This window comes from Hakea prostrata, chromosome 11, assembly GCF_041222555.1.
Source record: "Hakea prostrata isolate BN-2017 chromosome 11, UWA_Hpros_2, whole genome shotgun sequence".
Classification (NCBI taxonomy): Eukaryota; Viridiplantae; Streptophyta; class Magnoliopsida; order Proteales; family Proteaceae; genus Hakea; species Hakea prostrata.
The window spans coordinates 15,106,992-15,124,949 of NC_142610.1; the positions used below are offsets into that span (position 1 = coordinate 15,106,992).

Sequence of the window (17,958 nt, forward strand, 5' to 3'; positions counted from 1 at the left end):
CGGTAGAACTCATACCACTGGCCGCAAAAAGCTTCGATTTTTGCAGATATTTCACCGGTTTGGCGATTTTCCAGCGAATCTTGGTTGCTATCATTATAATGCTTGGTTTTGTGTCGCCCTTGAGCGACATGCTGATTTTTCACTGAAATGTTCTCGACATAATATACTTTGGTTATAATAGAGTTTAGCAACCTCACCTTGGACTGGGCTGGGCCTAAATTGACCCAAGAGGACCTAAACTTGGGCTGGTATTGAAACCCGGCCCAACCAAACTCAGTTGAGTAGTTCACTAGTTGCCGAGTTGTGTGTTCTGCAGAGTTCACGGTTCACACTGCTGCTGCATCGGATAAGGGAGAGAGAACTACGCCATCGTCTCCATTTCGGCAACGGGTGAAGCCACCGAAACCCTATCTCGGAATGGCTCAATCTCTGGCGATGCCTGTGGCACCTGCACTCTCGCTGCTCTGCAATGGAGGAAACTCTTCAAAGTCACTTCCTAACTCACTCTACCTTCCCAATTCTTCCACTCCAAAGGTACCTTCCAATCTCTGCTTCTGCATTTACATTTTCCCCGATTGGTGTTTTATTTTTGCATTTTGCTACTCAATTCGAATCTGTATAAGTAGTTTCGTAGTCTGAGCATCCAATGTGTTCGAGTCGGAGGAGTTGAGATCCCTAACAACAAGCGAGTTGAGTACTCTCTTCAGTATATCCATGGTATTGGTCGTAGTGTATCTCGCCAAATCCTCTGCGACCTCAGTTTGGAGAACAAAATCACCAAAGATTTATCCGAAGAGGAACTCAAATCTGTCAGAGACGAGGTTTCTAAGTACATGATCGAAGGTGAACTGGTAATTCTTCTTCTTCATTGACTCTAGTTGTTCTCTTGTCCCATCTCCGAATTGGGTTCTCTGTGTCTTACTAAAAGGGATTCTTTTTTCGTTGAATTTCTCTTTTCAGAGACGTTTCAATGCTCTAGCTATTAGGCGATTGATAGAGATTCAGTGCTACAGAGGGGTTCGCCACCAGAAAGGGTTGCCTTGTAGGGGACAGCGTACGAAAAACAATTGTAGGACATTGAAGGGTAAGAAGGTTGCTATTGCCGGGAAGAAGAAGGCTCCTCGTTGAAGTTTGGACCTCTTTTCGTTACCGTTGGTGAAATTCAATGTGACATTTAGTTCCCTCTTTGAATGAATCATTGAGAACTTACTCGCTTATTGCAAATTAATCCATTCTGTTGTACAAATTTAGTTGCTTGGAACATACCAAATGCCCCAGTGAATGGAAACTTTCATTTACGAGAAAATAGATAGAGCTGTCGATGATCAACCCTGGATCCAAGGGTTTCCTTTCTTCTCCCTTTTATCTTATCCTTCCCTCCTCCATTTTTTCTATCCTCCCAACAAGAAGTGGTGAGGAAATACATGCCTAGCTTAGGACTGGTAACACAATAAGGCTGACAACTAGGGCTTTGAATAGAGCTGATTGGAAGAAAAGGATCCACATAACCGAACCCTTTGTTTTGGGAAAAGGCTGAATTGAGTGGATTAGATTCACTGATGCTTTGTCTGATTATATTGGGAATTTGGTTTTGTAATTAGTCTCTTTCTCACTCATTAATGTATATCCATATGTTTTGGCTTTTACACTATCAACTTTAGGAATTTCAGAATGCTTCAACAATGATTGCTAGTATAATGAACTGAAAGATTACTGTATTTGTAATGGTGGTCTATACTCATTATAAAACCATGGTTGCTTGTGTTGCTTGTGCTCTTAATCTCTCATTGTATGATGTTACTTATGATATATCTCGGGGGAACAATGTCAGTAACCTCTCATGATTGTATCCTAACTGGTGATGTGACTATGAAGTTGTCAGTACACATGATTGCAATTTTTGGACTGCAGTATCTTGTAATTCTTGTTTCTGCAGCATCTTGCCTTTACACGAAATTAGGGTATACTAGTCTTTTGGTTTGGTTTTCAATTGGTGGTTGGTTCACAACTGCTAGTTCATTGTGGGGATAAGTCCAGGCTTATCTTTTGTCAGTTTATATTGTTAATTATTTGTACAAGTGGGCAACTCTAGTAACAATTACACACATTTCTAAATTTGTTTTGAAGAGTTTTACCTTTTAATTCCAGTAGGTGTTCCATTATATTGTGAATTCTTTTCCCAGTTCTAGGCAAAGAATACTTTCTATTGATCAAGAAGAGTTCTGATTTCTACAACAATCTAAGTTTTCTTATGATTGGTCTTCATATATCCAAGGGGGCTTAGCAGCCCGCCCCACCCGCACTCTGATTTAGTTGAATGAAAAGTTGCTCTTTTGCCTCCTATGCGTTTGTGGTGATTCAGTTCTGCTGTTGCTCTGGTGATTCTGACCTAGTTCTTGATTGTTGACACCCATTTCATATCCTTCTCTCTATTCTTATTCTTCCTTTTCACTATTTGCTTCCAAGCATCCTTCGAACCATTATTTCATTAGTTTCTGATCATTTGATTAGAAGAAGTTGTATCTCAGCCTGATTCTGTTGGTGGAATTTGGTTCTGAAGTGCAGATTCTTAGTAACTGTTATATTGGTTAATCATTGTTTTCTAAACAATACACCATGTCAGATCAGTATCGTCCCTGCTGTCCTGTTTTTGAGATTCCTGACTGCAGTAGGAAATTCCTTTGATCTCAGAATCTAACCAATAGGTTGACCTAGAATTCTGTATTTTATTGTGCTTGGATAGTCAGCATAGTGGGTTAATCAGATTCTCAGTTGATCTGATATGTTTGCTGTCTAATTCTACGTCTGCACCTCTGTTAGAGGTCTATCCTCAGCAGTAATATATTGTATCTTAACATCTAGGCATTGGCTGTTCCAAGGTTTGAGGATCTTAGTTTTCCCTTTAATGGATCCTTCTGCCATGGTCTTCCCCAGATCCAAATCTTTGTTTTTGTGTCATAAAGTTTCTCCTAAAATCTAGAAATTTGCTGAAGTCTGATCCTTTGAAATCTCTCTTTAGGTAACTTCAGCAGGCCTATTTGAAATTCTTTTGTAGCTTCCATATTTTTATTTTCTGAATTCATGCTAACATATACAATCAGCACTATTCACATTAATGATCAAGACATACTTTATTTGACTTTATGTTCATGATATCATGTACGAGAAAAAGAATGCTGTGACATTAACTAAGGAGTTGTTTACATCTAGCATGAAAGGAAACCTGTAAAGCTGATACTTCTGAGTAATGAAACAATCTCTGAGATATACAATAAAAATCTGCATTGATATAAATAAATAAATAAATAAATAAACCTTCCCGATTAAATAGGTGAAACACTATCCATTCATGATTTTATTTTTCTTGCAGTGAAATTGCTTAATCTAAAAAAGGTTCTAAGAACTTGTACAGATTACCTGAAAGTCAGTTCCAGCTGTGTTGCCAAACTGACTCCAACTCTCAGAACATGATAACACAGACCCAGAACTCAAATACTTTGCTTGAATCTTCGTATCTGATCCTGTGATAGGAATTGTTGGTAAGTCATGAACCTACACCATTATGGTAAGTAAAATGTAGCAGAATTAATAGAAAATATAAAATTTGCAATGGAATTCATGGTTGTCGCCCATTCTTTGATCATATTTTCTTAAAGAGACCTTTTAAGATAAAAGTTATTGAAGTATGAAGAGTTGAAGAGAGACCCAGGGGACAAGTGAAGAAGCTAGCTTCGTTTCTTGGAAGACCTCTGGTTAGAGAAGAAGAAATTGATGAAGTGTTGATGGAGTTGCAACATGGATAGGCTTAAGAACTTGGAGGTGAACAAGAATGGAATGGGCCCCTGGATTGGAGTTTTCTAACGGTTCATATTTCAGGCTTGCTGCTGTTGGTGGAGTCCGGATCATCGACCCCGACGAGGAGCACTTTGTGCTCCCCGATGCTTCCTGACCACAAAAACCAGTGGGGCCCACGGTGAAAAACACTTTTTGAAAAAAATAAAAATAAAAAACTTTATTCACATTAATTTGGTTGGGTGCATGAACCATGTTGTTATGGGTTAGTATAAAAGAAAGAAAAGAAAAAAAATGACAAGAAAACTATATTTAAAAAATATATAGAGAGAGAGAAAAGAAATTATCATAATGATTAGAAGGATAAAAATAAAAATAATTTGGTATTTTGAAATAGCATGGAATAATGAGAGGTAATGGTTCATGTTTTTTGGGAATCAACATTAACCTTTTGAGAGGGGAGTAAGAGTCAATAGTCGATAAAAACCAAGTATAGGGAGATTTTAAAAAAAAAATCCTTATTTATACATAAAAGATATTCACATGTACTGATATATACCTCCCATAATATATGGTATAATTTTCCACCAAATAAATATATGGTATAATATCCATGCATTAAGCTTTCAAAATTATATGTACTCCATACCTTGAAGGAGTTTTGGGAAAATCAGAAAATGGCCAAACGAACTTCAGGTAGAGAGGTGTAAATGAAGAAAAGGAGTGGTTGCCTCGGGTGCCTCTTTCAATTGGCTTTGTGAAAGTAAATACTGATGCATCATGGGTTAAGATATCAAAGAAGGGTGGTGCTGACATTATTATTATAAATGCCGAAGGAAGACCAATGGGTGCTTCATTGTTACTCGGATTTTATAATTCTGCTGAACAGGCCTATTCGAGGCACTTGCATGTGAATTCGAGGCAATCCTAGTTGAATAAGATAGCAAGCAGATCAACAGGTATCTAGATGGCGAGATTCAGCTCCCGATCATAGTGGAGCCCTTGACCCAAGATATCCTTTTATTTAATGGAAACTTTGTGCACTATGTGCCTGCCTATCTCCCTAGAAATTCTAATGTAATTGTAGATCTTTTAGTTAGAAAGGCCCTTTCATTTTGGGTTGGCCCGAAAGAATGGTTGATTTCTACCGAGTGGTTGGTGGAGCTATGTCCCCCTACCTACTTTGAATAAAACTATTGTTTTACCAAAAAAACAAAATAATATTTATTTGAATAAAAATATTTTGAAATTTTTTTGTCTTGATTTTAAAAATTGGTTTTGTCTTGATCCTCCTCCCTCTCCCTTTGCTTCAACTAATCTCCAATTTTAAAGTAATTAAAAATAATTATTTTAATAAAATAAATTTATCTTAACCATAAAAGCATTTAGTGAACCAAATTAGAATTTCAATAAGTTAGATTTCAATATTAGTTATTTCAAAAAAAAAAAAAAAAGCATAATTGATACATATAATTTTATAAAATTACACATACCTCAAGAGGAAAAATTGACAATTGTCTAGCATGTATTATAATGATCTTAAGTGGTAACTGATCACTAATGTTATATTCTCTAAATCTTTATTTAATAAAGTCAGCTTTTTCATTAAATTAAAATAAAAATTTTATTTAATAATTTAAATTCTTCTATTTTAAATGATATGAATTCTTTTAGTCATTTAGTTTGTAAAATACATGATGCATGATTTTATATCTCTTTGTGACACATTAATCCAATGATTTGAGTAGAAAAAGAGAAAAATGTTCATTTTTCCATACCTAAATTTTCAAAATTTTCTATTGAAAGTCATAGAATTTCTTCAAATTACATTAATTATAAAACTGTACCAACTATCGTGTTTCTTTTGTCCAAGCACTTTAGTTATTGAAACATCAATATGATTCGGACATTGAAAATAAAGGACGAGAATTATGATGAGATAAGAATCCGATCTTACCATTGCAAACGATTTTTCTTTTACTTTTATCCCCCACCAAGTTTATGAAATTCATTAATCACATATTAATCAAATGATTTGACTAAATAGAGAGAAAAGTCCTCATTTTTCATCATGTTAAAACAATTTCCATGAAAAATGATCATAGAATTTCTTATCCAATATATATCGAAATCATATAAATTGTTACATTGTAATTCATTCATCTGAAACATTTCAATCATCGAAACATCAATGTGATTCGAACACGGAAGAAATAAAGGATAAAAGTTATTGAGAAGATAAAAGAATCAAATCTTACCCATGCAAAAGATTTTTCATTTGTTATTCTCTCCATCCTTGGTGTTACACCTCAATAAAAACCCTCAAAAAAAAAAAAAGATTTTTGAGATTTTTTTTATTATTTATTATTTGGTAATTTATAAATCAAGGAGCTCCTCCACCCTTATATATATTGTCAGCCTTTTTCGGTCTCTGTCTGGTTCTCTCTCTAAAATTTTTCTTTTCTGGTGTTGGACCAGTGAGACTCGATCTCTCTGCAACTCAGACCGAAGAAGCGAAGAACGAATTTCTCATCCAATCGGTGAGATTTCTCTCATCCCATCTAAAAATTTCGATTTATTTCATTTCTATCCAATCCATTTTGATGGACGATTGGTTCCAACTTATCCGATCTTCAATTTCAATCACTTGTTCTTGTTAGGGTTCTTCATTTGTTAGTTTTGTGTTTTTCATCACTATATCTTGATTATTCCTTAAATATGGGCTGTACTGTAAGAGAAAAGCATCTCGGAAGCAGTCGGAAACCTCGATCGATGAAATTTGACATCGATACCCAACACCAGGACAGAGCTGGGTTTGCCGCTACTTTGCATGAATTTGGCCTAAAACTACCTGATCATCGGCTCTCTGATGACGGTGAAAACCAAAACAGTCCTAATTTTAATCCTAACTCAAATTACGATGAGTGTGGTTGGGGTTACTGTACTGAAGACCAGTTAGAAGAACTACTGTTAAAGAATCTGGAATTCTTGTATAATGAAGCAATTGCAAAACTAGTTGGCCTTGGGTATGACGAAGATGTTGCCTTGAAAGCAATCCTTCGTAATGGGCACTGCTATGGTAGCATGGATGCTCTAACCAACATCCTCCAAAACTCGGTTGCTTATCTGAATAGCAGCTGTAGCAGTAATAATGGGAATTCAAATGAACCTGAACCGGTTTTTGTGGATTTGAGGAGACTTGAAGAGTACTCTTTGGCAGGTATGGTGTGCCTGCTTCAGCAGGTTAGACCGCAATTGAGTAAAGGAGATGCTATGTGGTGTCTTCTCATGAGTGATCTACATTTTGGCCGGGCTACTACCATGGAGATCCCAGTTCTGCCTACCTCTACTGCTGGTAGTAGTCCTACCATTGGTGGTGCTGAAACTGTAAATGGCAACAACATTGGGATTGCCCCTGGGCTCTGTAAATTTCATGGAGGTTGGGGCTATGGAGGTGGAGGACCTTGTGATGTTCCTGTTTATGGGGGATTCTCTTCATGTTTCGGAACTACATTGACAAAAGACATTGAGTGTCCGGAAAGGTTTAATCTACCCCCTTCGATGAAGTCTCTTTTGAAAAGAAATGTTGCAATGTTCGCTGCGGGATTCCGGGCTAACACTAAAGCAACTGTGGTACAAACTCAGGTGCAATCACAGTCTTGTCCTAGCTATTTGTCAAATGGAGAACAACTCACTGGGATTGATTCTGGACCTGAAGTCCTATCTGGATCCCATGAGGAGCCTGAAGATTTGCAGAACTCAGATGTGGTAAGCTCTGTGTTGAGTAGCTTGAGTAACTTGAGCCTTGATGATAAGTCAGATGGTGGATCAGTTGATCCGAAGAATGAGGTGATCATGAATTTAGTCAATCAGATTAGGGAGCTTGAGGGACAAGTGAAGGAGAGGAAAGACTGGGCCCACCAAAAAGCAATGCAAGCTGCTAGAAAGCTCGGCAATGATCTCATGGAACTCAAAATGTTGAGGATGGAGAGGGAGGAAACCCACCGTTTGAAGAAGGGTAAACAAGCTCTTGAGGACACTACCATGAAGAGGCTCTCAGAGATGGAGAATGCCCTTAGGAAAGCAAGCGGCCAAGTTGATCGTGCAAATGCAGCTGTGAGACGACTTGAAAATGAGAATGCTGAGATCAGGGCAGAGATGGAAGCTTCCAAGTTGAGTGCTTCAGAGTCGGTCAAAACCTGTTTGGAGGTTGCAAAAAGGGAGAAAAAGTGTCTTAAGAGGCTTCTGGCTTGGGAGAAACAGAAGGCTAAGTTGCAGGAGGAACTTGCTGAGGAGAACCAGAAGATTTCCCAGTTACAGCAACAGTTGAATTTGATCAAAGGGAGTCAGAAAGAAACTGATGTGAGTTAAACAGACTTCTGTTATTTTGGTTACTTTTCTTTTCTGTCCTTAGTCAGATTCAAGTATACCATAAAACAAGTACTGATGATGCAACCAAGTGAATATGAGTTCCGAGCTATATATACACTTGAGGCTTATGACCCCTTATGGTTCATTGAACACACATCATATTTTCTATTTTATAGGTACTTATTGGTGTGATCATTCAATTGACAGATACCATATCTATTTTCTTAGAGGAGAAACTTATATTGAATTAGAATTAGAATTAGAATTCTGCAGATCAAACTCTAACTTGGTGATTCAATATCATATCAATGTTCAACTTGATATTTGATAATCTATTACCAATGTACACCACATGATACAATTAAGTCAATATCACCAGTGCCTTGGACCGCCAGCCTAATAATAAACATGATTCTTTTCTTTCTAAATGTGGTTTACAGTGGCACAATACAATGTCTCTGTGTGTGTGTGTGAAACCTGTGGAGGTTACAAGAATATTCCTGCCTATTTTTAGTTGCCTATAATTCCTACATCTGAAAGATTGAATGATCACATGATTTAATAATAGGTATTCTAGGCTTATAGACTTAATTCCTTTTTTATGTGGGCTGAATTTTATTTTCTTCCAGCATTCAAAAGTTAGTGCAATTAGATTGGTGCACTAGTTGTCCTTTATATAGTTCTTGTCAAATCTTATGACTTGCTGGTCATTGGATGTTTCTTCTATTGATTTTCTTTGGTAGTGGAAGCTGGTTTCAATTTTATTCCTTGTAACAATTTTGTTGAACCAAGATAGCCTTTCATATTTTGGAATCTCCTTATTACAGTGGAAGTGGAGGCAAGAGTTGAAGGCGAAAGAGCTGGCCATTTCTCAGGCAGAGGAGGAAAGGAGATCCAAGGATGCAGCTGAGTTAAGCATCAAAAGAAAGCGGGAAGCCTTACAACGCAAAATAGAGATTGACTTCCAGCGCCATAAGGATGATATCCAAAGACTAGAACAAGAACTCTCTCGCCTCAAAGCATCAGCAGTATCTACCCAGATTAATTGCTCATCAAATAGCTTGTGCACAGGGGATGAAACAAACAAGTACCAGAAAGAAACAAGTGCAAAAATGCTTCAAGAACTTAAAAAATTGCAAGATTCTTCAGACAAAGAGGATAGCTTTCATAGGGAGTGCCTAATTTGTGAGAAGGACGAAGTTTCAGTTGTTTTCTTGCCATGTGCTCATCAAGTACTGTGTGCCAATTGCAATGAGGAATATATCAAGAAAAGCAAAGCTACTTGTCCATGTTGCCGTGTTCAAATTGAACAGAGAATCCGTGTTTATGGTGCAAGCTCCTAGTTTCAGTGAAGAAGTGCTGAAAACAAGCTTTAGTGGATTAAAAATATACTTACTTTCTTGCTGCTGGAGGTGCTGGCTTTGTTTGTACTTGCACCCTAGAATATATCCAGGTGTGTCAGCCTCATTAGCTTCAATAAAGGATAGATTCTCTCCCGGACTGTTCTTTGATTTTCCTTACAAGGAGTGCATAATACTTGGTGAATAAAGTTGATCATGTGAGATGATTTACAAAAATAGGATCTAAGAAAAGGCCTATTACAACTGTATTTGTTGTTTTCCATATACTAGATAATGTTGAAAGAACAGTTATATCAAATTGTTGTTAGTTTTTAATGTTCAATGCCTGTTGCCTATTGAATACAGTGGTCTAGTTTGCGTATATGCTCAATGTTTCTTGTTATTTTGCATGTCTAGTTGAATATTTAATGATTTAATGCTAGAATTATCAGGCTCTGTGACATATACATAATCTATTCTTTTCAAAATACAACATTGGATGAAATCAAACATTCATTTTGGTGTGTCATAATCCAATTTTATTTCCCCCCTCCTGTCAGTAAAAAACTAAAACAAATTTGGATCTTCGAGTTACTATTGAGTATTGATATGTTTTTGATTCATGACACAGCAGTGATACTGTCCACTTCTCTGCCATAGGTAGTCTTCTATACTAAGCAGAGTAACCTAAGACTCTGGATTACTCACCCAAAGCTAATGCTTTGCTGTTCTTTTTCTCTTTTCCTATGCATATATCCGTGTTTTTGGTTTTTTTTTTTTTTTTGTGTGTGTGTGGGGGGGGGGTGTTTGATGGCAGTTAAGAGAGAACTTCTAGTTTCCACTCTAAAACAGTAAAAGAGGAAATCCAATCAGGACAAGGTAGAACCAATCTTTTGTAAAACAAGGCTTGATGGTGTGTTGTGCCACCATTGAACAGTAGCATTTGCACTCTGGCTGTTCGATATGACACTCCATTGGACTGAAGGAAGGTAACGGTATTCAAACATTCTGCATAATGTATGCCATGGATTGCAAATATTTGAAAAATCTCTACCTGGTTAAGGTGAACATACCCAAGTTCAGCCTGGGATCAATTGTCTTGGTTTCTTTTCTAGTTCCTTACTGACCTGAAAATCTACCTGGCCTTATTAGTTTAGCATGTTGGCTTTTAAATGGGATTTTTCAAAGAACCATTGAGATTGTTAAGTGTCATCAGTTTTCCATTTTAAGACCTCAATTATGTGCAGTGTGCTTTTCAGCATTCTAAGAGAGAGACTGCCTCTTTACCCAGTATACTCAGTGTCCCTAGTGGTTGCATGCTTCATTGTGGAAAATATTTTGAAAAGACTTTTCAGTCAGATGATAGAACTTCATTAGTGTTTGGAGTGTTTGGACCATTTGCAATGGTGGCAACTGATCTGAAAATTTTGATGAATATAAATGGGGTTCTTCCATTAGAGTGACTGCCAATAGCTAGGCCTGAAGGCTTTCAGGGATCTGAGGCTGTCTGTTGCTGAGAACCATTGGTTGTGGAGTCAGGGATACATAATCTAGAATTGTCAATATCAAAGCTCAGCCCATTGTAGCAAACTTAGATAATTGAAGTTGAGTCATAGGGTTTATTTATGGCAGATTTTTTTGTTGGTTGGGGCTAGTTGTTGTGTATATGCTGAATGCTGATCATGAGATACACTTTTCAACACTTCTCAGCACTAACTAAACTTCATATTTTGATCAGCTCTGGTTCATTTTGCTCCTCTTAACTCCATGAGTTTCACATAAATCAGCCAAAAACAGAAAATCAACATTCACTGAAGCAGACCCAGACCTGATCTGGGCAAGGCTTCATTCATGCAGAGGTATCTTTTTCTTCTTCTTCTTCTTCCTCTCTTTTTTCTTTTTTCCCCCTTCATTTTTAGGTGACCAAACCCTCTCCTAATTGAGATCTTGCGCTTATGGTTCCATAGAATCATTTGAGTCACGTAAATTTCTACCAAAACAGAGAAAGAATTGAATCAGGAATGTGATTTCTAACATTTCCAGGGAAGAAATGAGAAATGAAAGGGGTTTCATATCTTTTGGACATCCAACTAGTCTATCACGGGGAAGTAATGTTGTATTCGTTGCCGCATCACATGAAGTGGAACTCTTCTTGATAGAGAAACATGAAACAAGAGAAGATTGGACAGCTTTTGATCGATAAATTTTGGCCATGTAGGTAGAATAGTGTTCGCCATGAAGACTTAGGACCCATTTATAATCCACCGAAAAACAGTTTTGGGTGTGGGTGTTCTTTGCTTCGAGAAGCATAAAAAATGGCTGAAAGTTGTTTTGTTTTGCATGATTTTGGTAATATAAGTTGAAATTAATGAAAAATTTTATTTGAGAAACACTTTCAACCCAACGACTATTTGTTATTGTGTATTTCTCAAAGCAACAATAGAGAGCAGGTTAGGAGTAAGTGAACAATTTTAGGATTATTTATGAAATTCAACACTCTAAACATAGAAATGGCAGATTTCGTAAATCTTGTTAAAATTTTGAAATTCGTTTCAAGAAACAGATTTTATCAAACGTCTACAGCTATTGTTTTTACCTTTAGAAGCAAGTTTTATCAAACGCATAAAAAGTGTTTCTGCTTATAAAAAGACTTAAAATTGATTTTGATATTTCTTGAAGCAGAAACACTTGGTGATTTATCAAACGGGTCCCAAGTAATGTCCTATACACGAATTTTATCAAAATATAATCCGTAAAAAGACTTTTGATGACCCTAAGAGTGTTAATGGTGCAGCTTGGGGAGATTTCAGTTTGGCTTTAATGGTTTTGGGCTTAAAAACACCAAGTTCAAATATAGTCCATTTGTAAAATAACGGTTTTAGTTCAGTTTCGATTTGCGTTGGATTGGCTAACTGTTTGGATTCGGGTTAGGACAACTTTGAGACCATTACAAAATATTATTATTCACCCTCAACAATAAATTTTGGACAGAAAATGGAAAGTATTTGAAGCAAAATGTATTTTGATGACACATGATGTAAGTTAAACATGAAATACATTAGAGAACTGAAGCGCTCCAAATTGAATACACAGATGCTTTATAATTGTGGTTGCTATTGAAAAGAAAAATCTATCTTTGATTCATTATAACTATGTCTTAGTAGAAAACTAAGAAACAACCTCTTCTCAAAAAAATTAAAAATTAAAAAAATAATAATAATGGACTTATAGAACTAGTTTACTAAAACATCTCCAAACCTATATTTTAATAGAACTAACGGGCTAATGGGCCATACGTGGGTTGGCCGAAACCAATCCAATCCGTTGGGGCTTTGCCTCTCTCAGCCCAAACACAATCCATTAAGATTCGGTTTGAGCAGGATCAAGCTGTGGTTTGGCTTAGATTTTAACGGTTCGAGTTTACACATTGACACCCCTAGATGACCCATTTAAGAGCCCCTTAGCTTACTAAGAGTCTCATAATTTCATTGATACGGTTGCAACAGAGATAGGTTGGGTTGGATTTTTCAAATTTTAATATTAACTTTGAATGCTTTTAGCTAAGTCGATTCCTGTCCTGCCCCTGATTCAGGGTCTAAAGTTCATGTCTCTAATCTTGAACCCTAACATGTCATGCCAAGCACAATTCTGCCCGGATTGTTCCTACCTAGAGCAGTTAGGACTAGATTGGCCATGTTCTTGATTCTAACCCTAATAAATTTTTTAGGACATAAAAGAAAAATACAAATATAGATGGCATTAACTCTAAAATAAAGTAACATTTTAACAACAATTCCTTCTCAATCTCAGTGAGTTGATTTCATGTCCGTTGAGATCAAAGCCAAAATTAAAGCTAAAAAATCAATAGGATGGATTTAGCATGATAAAAGCTAATCCAGAGCCCACCCGGGACCAAAATCTGAGCCCAAGAGAACAGCAGCCAAGTCGCAGCCCACGCGAAATCAGGCAGGGAGGATTCAACCAAGTTGAGTCGATAAGCGACAAGCCAAAAAAAAGGCAACGGCCGGGAGAGGGGAGGTGAGCCGACAGCGACGCAGAGAGCACAAAAGAGAGCACGGCACGACACACAAAAACAGGGGGCGGGGGGGAAGGAGGTTTTAATATTTCAGAGTGGGGCCCACCATTTGGATGGAAAAACCGTGGGAGCACAAAGGCCGGGGTGATGATCCGATTGGAGGTTTACCTTTGGAAAGGGTTGGCCTTTGGGAGAGTGGACTGTTACTTGTTTCGGGTCAGCAATGGGCTCGGCCGACACGAATATACTATCAATCTGCATCGCCTTGTATCAGTCTCCTAAATTTCTCAATGGATTCGGTTTCAATAACATTTGCACTTGGTCTGTACCATTGGATCGGTATCATTTCGTATCGTACCGGTTAGTATCTTCATTGATACCAGATGACGATACAAACCTACCAATCAAACCCATAGTTGCATTCTCGTAGATCCTTTATGTCTAGGCAAGACATGCATCGATGCCTGTGATCTGCTCGTAGTTGCTTGACACCATGGATAGGACATCCGTAGAGGATTGGTCAGGCTTAGGGTAGTTCAATGTTGGGAAGTTGGTGAGCTAAGCCTTTGGTGAATGGAAAAGAAACTACACAAGTTTTATTCCACCTGTCAATCCTAGAGATCAACCACCTGGCAAACTATGATCCTCACTCTGAGGCGTTGAGAATACACGAGAGAGAGAGAGAGAGAGAGAGAGCCCATGGACTTCAGTGGTTCATGTGAAATGATGCTAGGGTTGTTAACCGTCCCCACTGCTTCTTGTCCTTCTCAACTATAAGACATTCAAAAGTCAATGCTTCACTCGTGATTTCTTTGTGTAGCGGAATAGCCCTAGTTCACCAATTGTGAGTTTAACTGCTAACTGGTTCCCACCTTCCCCTCTCAATATTCCTCAAGCTTACAACAATTTGGGAAGATATCACAGCATGTTATAAAACCTTCCAATGTGTCATTGTCTATTTGTCTTCTCCATGTCTTTCATTTGTTTACTGCTCCCATTTCACAGTTTGCTGAATTGGGTTGACAGTTCACACATGAAAGCATCAAAGCATGAAAGCAACAGAGCTTTTATTTACTTTAATGGGCTACATGTGAATGAAGAAACTACCACATCACAGGGTCTCAGTCTCAACTCTCACCTGAAGTTGCCCTATAAAGCAATCAACTTACACGCTTGCCCTTATGAAGGTGAAGGGGGGAAAAAGATTTTGGGTTTGATTCCAGAATCTCCTAACTTTGATCTAGGTCAATAAATCTTTTGCCATTAATGGCTGAATGAGACCAGCTGGTCACACCCTTCCCACCCGGATTCATTGTTTAAAATCTGACCATTTTTTATATATTTTATGTTTAGATTTTTTCCTGTGCATGTTGCAGAAGAATCGATCTTGTATGCTGATATCCTCAGTACTACTTGTAACTATATACATTTCCATTGTTTAGGCCAGTCAAGAAATTGTATATATTGTTTTCAAGTCTTTTGGTCTTTAGGCATGGAGATGTCCGGGAATCAAGTTTCTGGGGAAGGTAATGTTGTACCAGTGAAGATGGCAAAGGTGGTGATTTTGTTGAGGAAGATAAGAAGATTCCCTGGGTTAGTGTGGAAAACAACATTGAATGTTGGAAAAGAAGACCCAAGAAGGGTGATTCATTCACTGAAAGTTGGGTTGTCATTGACATTGGTCTCTCTGTTGTATCTTTTGGAGCCACTGTTTGAAGGAATTGGAACAAATGCAATTTGGGCTCTTATGACTGTGGTTGTGGTGCTTGAGTTCACTGCAGGTATGAATTGATGAATTTGTTTGATTATGTGGTTCTGTTGTTTTACTTTTAGGCATAGAAAGAATCTAATCTTTTCTGTTCATGTAGGAGCTACTCTTTGTAAAGGATTGAATAGAGGGCTTGGTACTCTAGCAGCAGGCTTGCTGGCCTTTCTGATTGAAATTGTGGCAGACAAGACCGGTAATATCTGTCGTGCTATTTTCATCGGAGCTGCAGTGTTTCTGATAGGTAATTTTCTAGTCCTCTGCTTGTCAACTTCCATTAGTAAACCCATGATCAACTACTGCTACTTGGGATGAGCAGGAGCCACACACACACACACTTCAAGTGTTTCCTTATTTCCATTTCATCTAAGAACTGTGTTTTGACATAAGCCTATTCTGCTCTTCTGTTCCTCCTATTTTCTTTTGCACAGGTGCTGCAACTACATATGCAAGATTCTTTCCTAATATAAAGAAGAATTATGAATATGGGATTGTAATTTTTCTGTTAACATTCAATCTAATAACTGTTTCAAGCTATCGTGTCCATGATGTGTTAACATTGGCACATGACCGGTTTTACACAATTGCGATTGGCTGTGGTATCTGCCTTTTCATGAGTTTAATGATTTTTCCAAATTGGTCTGGAGAGGAGCTTCATAATTCCACTATACTCAAGCTTGAAGGTCTAGCCAGATCATTAGAAGGTATGAGAAATCTTACACAGATAGCATCTGTCATTTCTCGTCATTAACAGTTCTATGTACTTACTAGCTTATGTGTATGAATTCTGCAGCTTGTGTTAATGAGTACTTCGAAGAACCAGAGAGTCATGGTATTGAACATAAACTACCTGAAGATCCTATATACAAGAGTTACAAAGCAATTCTGGACTCCAAGTCAAATGATGAGACACTGGTAAAGTATATCATTCTCTGCTATTTCATGTATAATAATTAAATAATCTCAAACAATTGTGTGTAACATCATTTAATTGTTTTGATATTTTCTCTTGGACAAAGGGATTTGTTAATTGATTTATGTTTAAGATAGAGACGAGTTCTAATGCGACTTCCATCTTAAAAAAAAAAAGAATTTAACCAGTTTAAATTGATCAGGCATTATATGCAAGCTGGGAGCCAAGGCATTCCCTACACTGTTATAGACATCCATGGCAGCAGTATGTAAAACTGGCGGCAGCTCTTCGTCATTTTGGGTACACAGCTGTGGCTCTGCATGGATGCTTGCATTCTGAAATTCAGGTAAAACTTCCATTTATCATTATCAGTCATTCAATTGCAAGATTACTTCAGATTCTAATATTGTATGGTTAGCACATCATCACAATCAAATAATCAATGTCTCCTTCATAGTTCATATTCCTCTTCATCTTACCAACCAAATTCAGTTATATGGGATAATCGTAGTATTCGGGTATTATGAGTTCTTAACACAATGAATCATGTGTTCTCTAATAATGAAAGAAGTGATCTGTTAGTAGGCAAACCATTTCTTCCACCTGTATGTAGGTAAGAGTTCTGTAAATCTATTTTGAAAGGATCCATCATTTTCATTCCATAGGTTTATATCTTGTTAGCATGCTCAAAAATTGGATCTTTCAATGTTGTTTGATGAACATGTTCAGACACCACATTCTGTTCGAGTTCTCTTTAGAGACCCGTCCATCCGAGTAGCAAGGGGACTATCAAAGGTGCTCATGGAACTAGCCGACAGCATTAAAAACCACCGGCGTTGCTCTCCAGGGCTACTTTCTGATCAACTCCATGAAGCATTGCAAGACCTCAATATTGCCATCAAATCCCAACCTCGATTATTCCTTGGTTCGGATCATAACAAGGCAACCAACATGCTTGCAATGGCTGCTGCAGCTGCAAATCAGAAGCCCAAGGACTCAGAGGTGAGATTATCCTCTGTAAAGACCGACACCTCTGCATTGCTCGAGTGGAAAAGCAAAAGGTGTAGGGACCAGTTCAAGGAGTCTGAACGTAAAAGCTTAAGGCCACAGTTGAGTAAGATTGTTATCACAAGCCTTGAATTCTCTGAAGCACTTCCTTTTGCTGCTTTTGCTTCATTGCTAGTGGAGGCAGTGGCAAAACTTGATCTTATCATTGAAGAGGTTGAAGAATTGGGAAGGTTGGCAAGCTTCAAAGAGTTGGAACCCGGAGAGGAAATCATAATCACTTGTGAGAAAACTCCAAGTATGAAAACTGGAGTTTCACGACCACAATGTCCTGCTGATATAATGGACTGATCAATGGTGTTCTCTTTGATGGCTGCATTAGATAGTTGTGCTGCATCTCCAAGCAATTAGTTGTTAGCAAGAGTTAATAGTGCTCTTCCCATATCAATATGAACCAACAAGTGTTAGATTTTGCTGTAAAAGAATCATTCTTACTTCTTAATCAAATAAACTTGAATTACAGAAATCAAAGTCATCATTTGACTACTCTCATTGCCAGAAAAGCATTTGTGTTTTCTCTTGCTTCATGAGGAGTTTTTGGATAATCTATCCATGATTCTCATGTAATTCAGTTCAACATTTATAAATATCTTTGGCACTTGAGATCCCTTCATGAGTCTGTACACCAACAACTAACAAAGGTGAATCTGACTGCTCTGTGGCACCAATTGCAGCG

The 17,958-nt window shown here is 37.6% G+C and overlaps 3 protein-coding genes across 3 annotated transcripts; all 3 read left to right on the forward strand.

Moving 5' to 3' along the window:
* The first annotated feature begins 318 nt into the window (after positions 1–318).
* Positions 319–2,162, forward strand: EMB3137 (Ribosomal protein S13/S18 family). Its single transcript, XM_089140855.1, has 3 exons — positions 319–534; positions 627–851; positions 961–2,162. The coding sequence occupies exons 1-3, from the start codon at positions 418–420 to the stop codon at positions 1,126–1,128; spliced, it is 510 nt and encodes a 169-aa protein (XP_088996981.1). The 5' UTR covers positions 319–417; the 3' UTR covers positions 1,129–2,162.
* Positions 2,163–6,228: 4,066 nt separating this feature from the next.
* LOC149000338 (MND1-interacting protein 1-like) lies at positions 6,229–10,618 on the forward strand. Its single transcript, XM_089140698.1, has 2 exons — positions 6,229–8,154; positions 8,991–10,618. Exons 1-2 carry the CDS (start codon positions 6,511–6,513, stop codon positions 9,504–9,506), a joined length of 2,160 nt encoding a protein of 719 aa, XP_088996824.1. The 5' UTR covers positions 6,229–6,510; the 3' UTR covers positions 9,507–10,618.
* Positions 10,619–14,486: 3,868 nt separating this feature from the next.
* Positions 14,487–17,873, forward strand: LOC149000339 (aluminum-activated malate transporter 12-like). Its single transcript, XM_089140955.1, has 6 exons — positions 14,487–15,320; positions 15,408–15,548; positions 15,736–16,008; positions 16,098–16,219; positions 16,420–16,563; positions 16,947–17,873. Exons 1-6 carry the CDS (start codon positions 14,885–14,887, stop codon positions 17,571–17,573), a joined length of 1,743 nt encoding a protein of 580 aa, XP_088997081.1. The 5' UTR covers positions 14,487–14,884; the 3' UTR covers positions 17,574–17,873.
* The last annotated feature ends 85 nt before the right edge of the window (positions 17,874–17,958 follow it).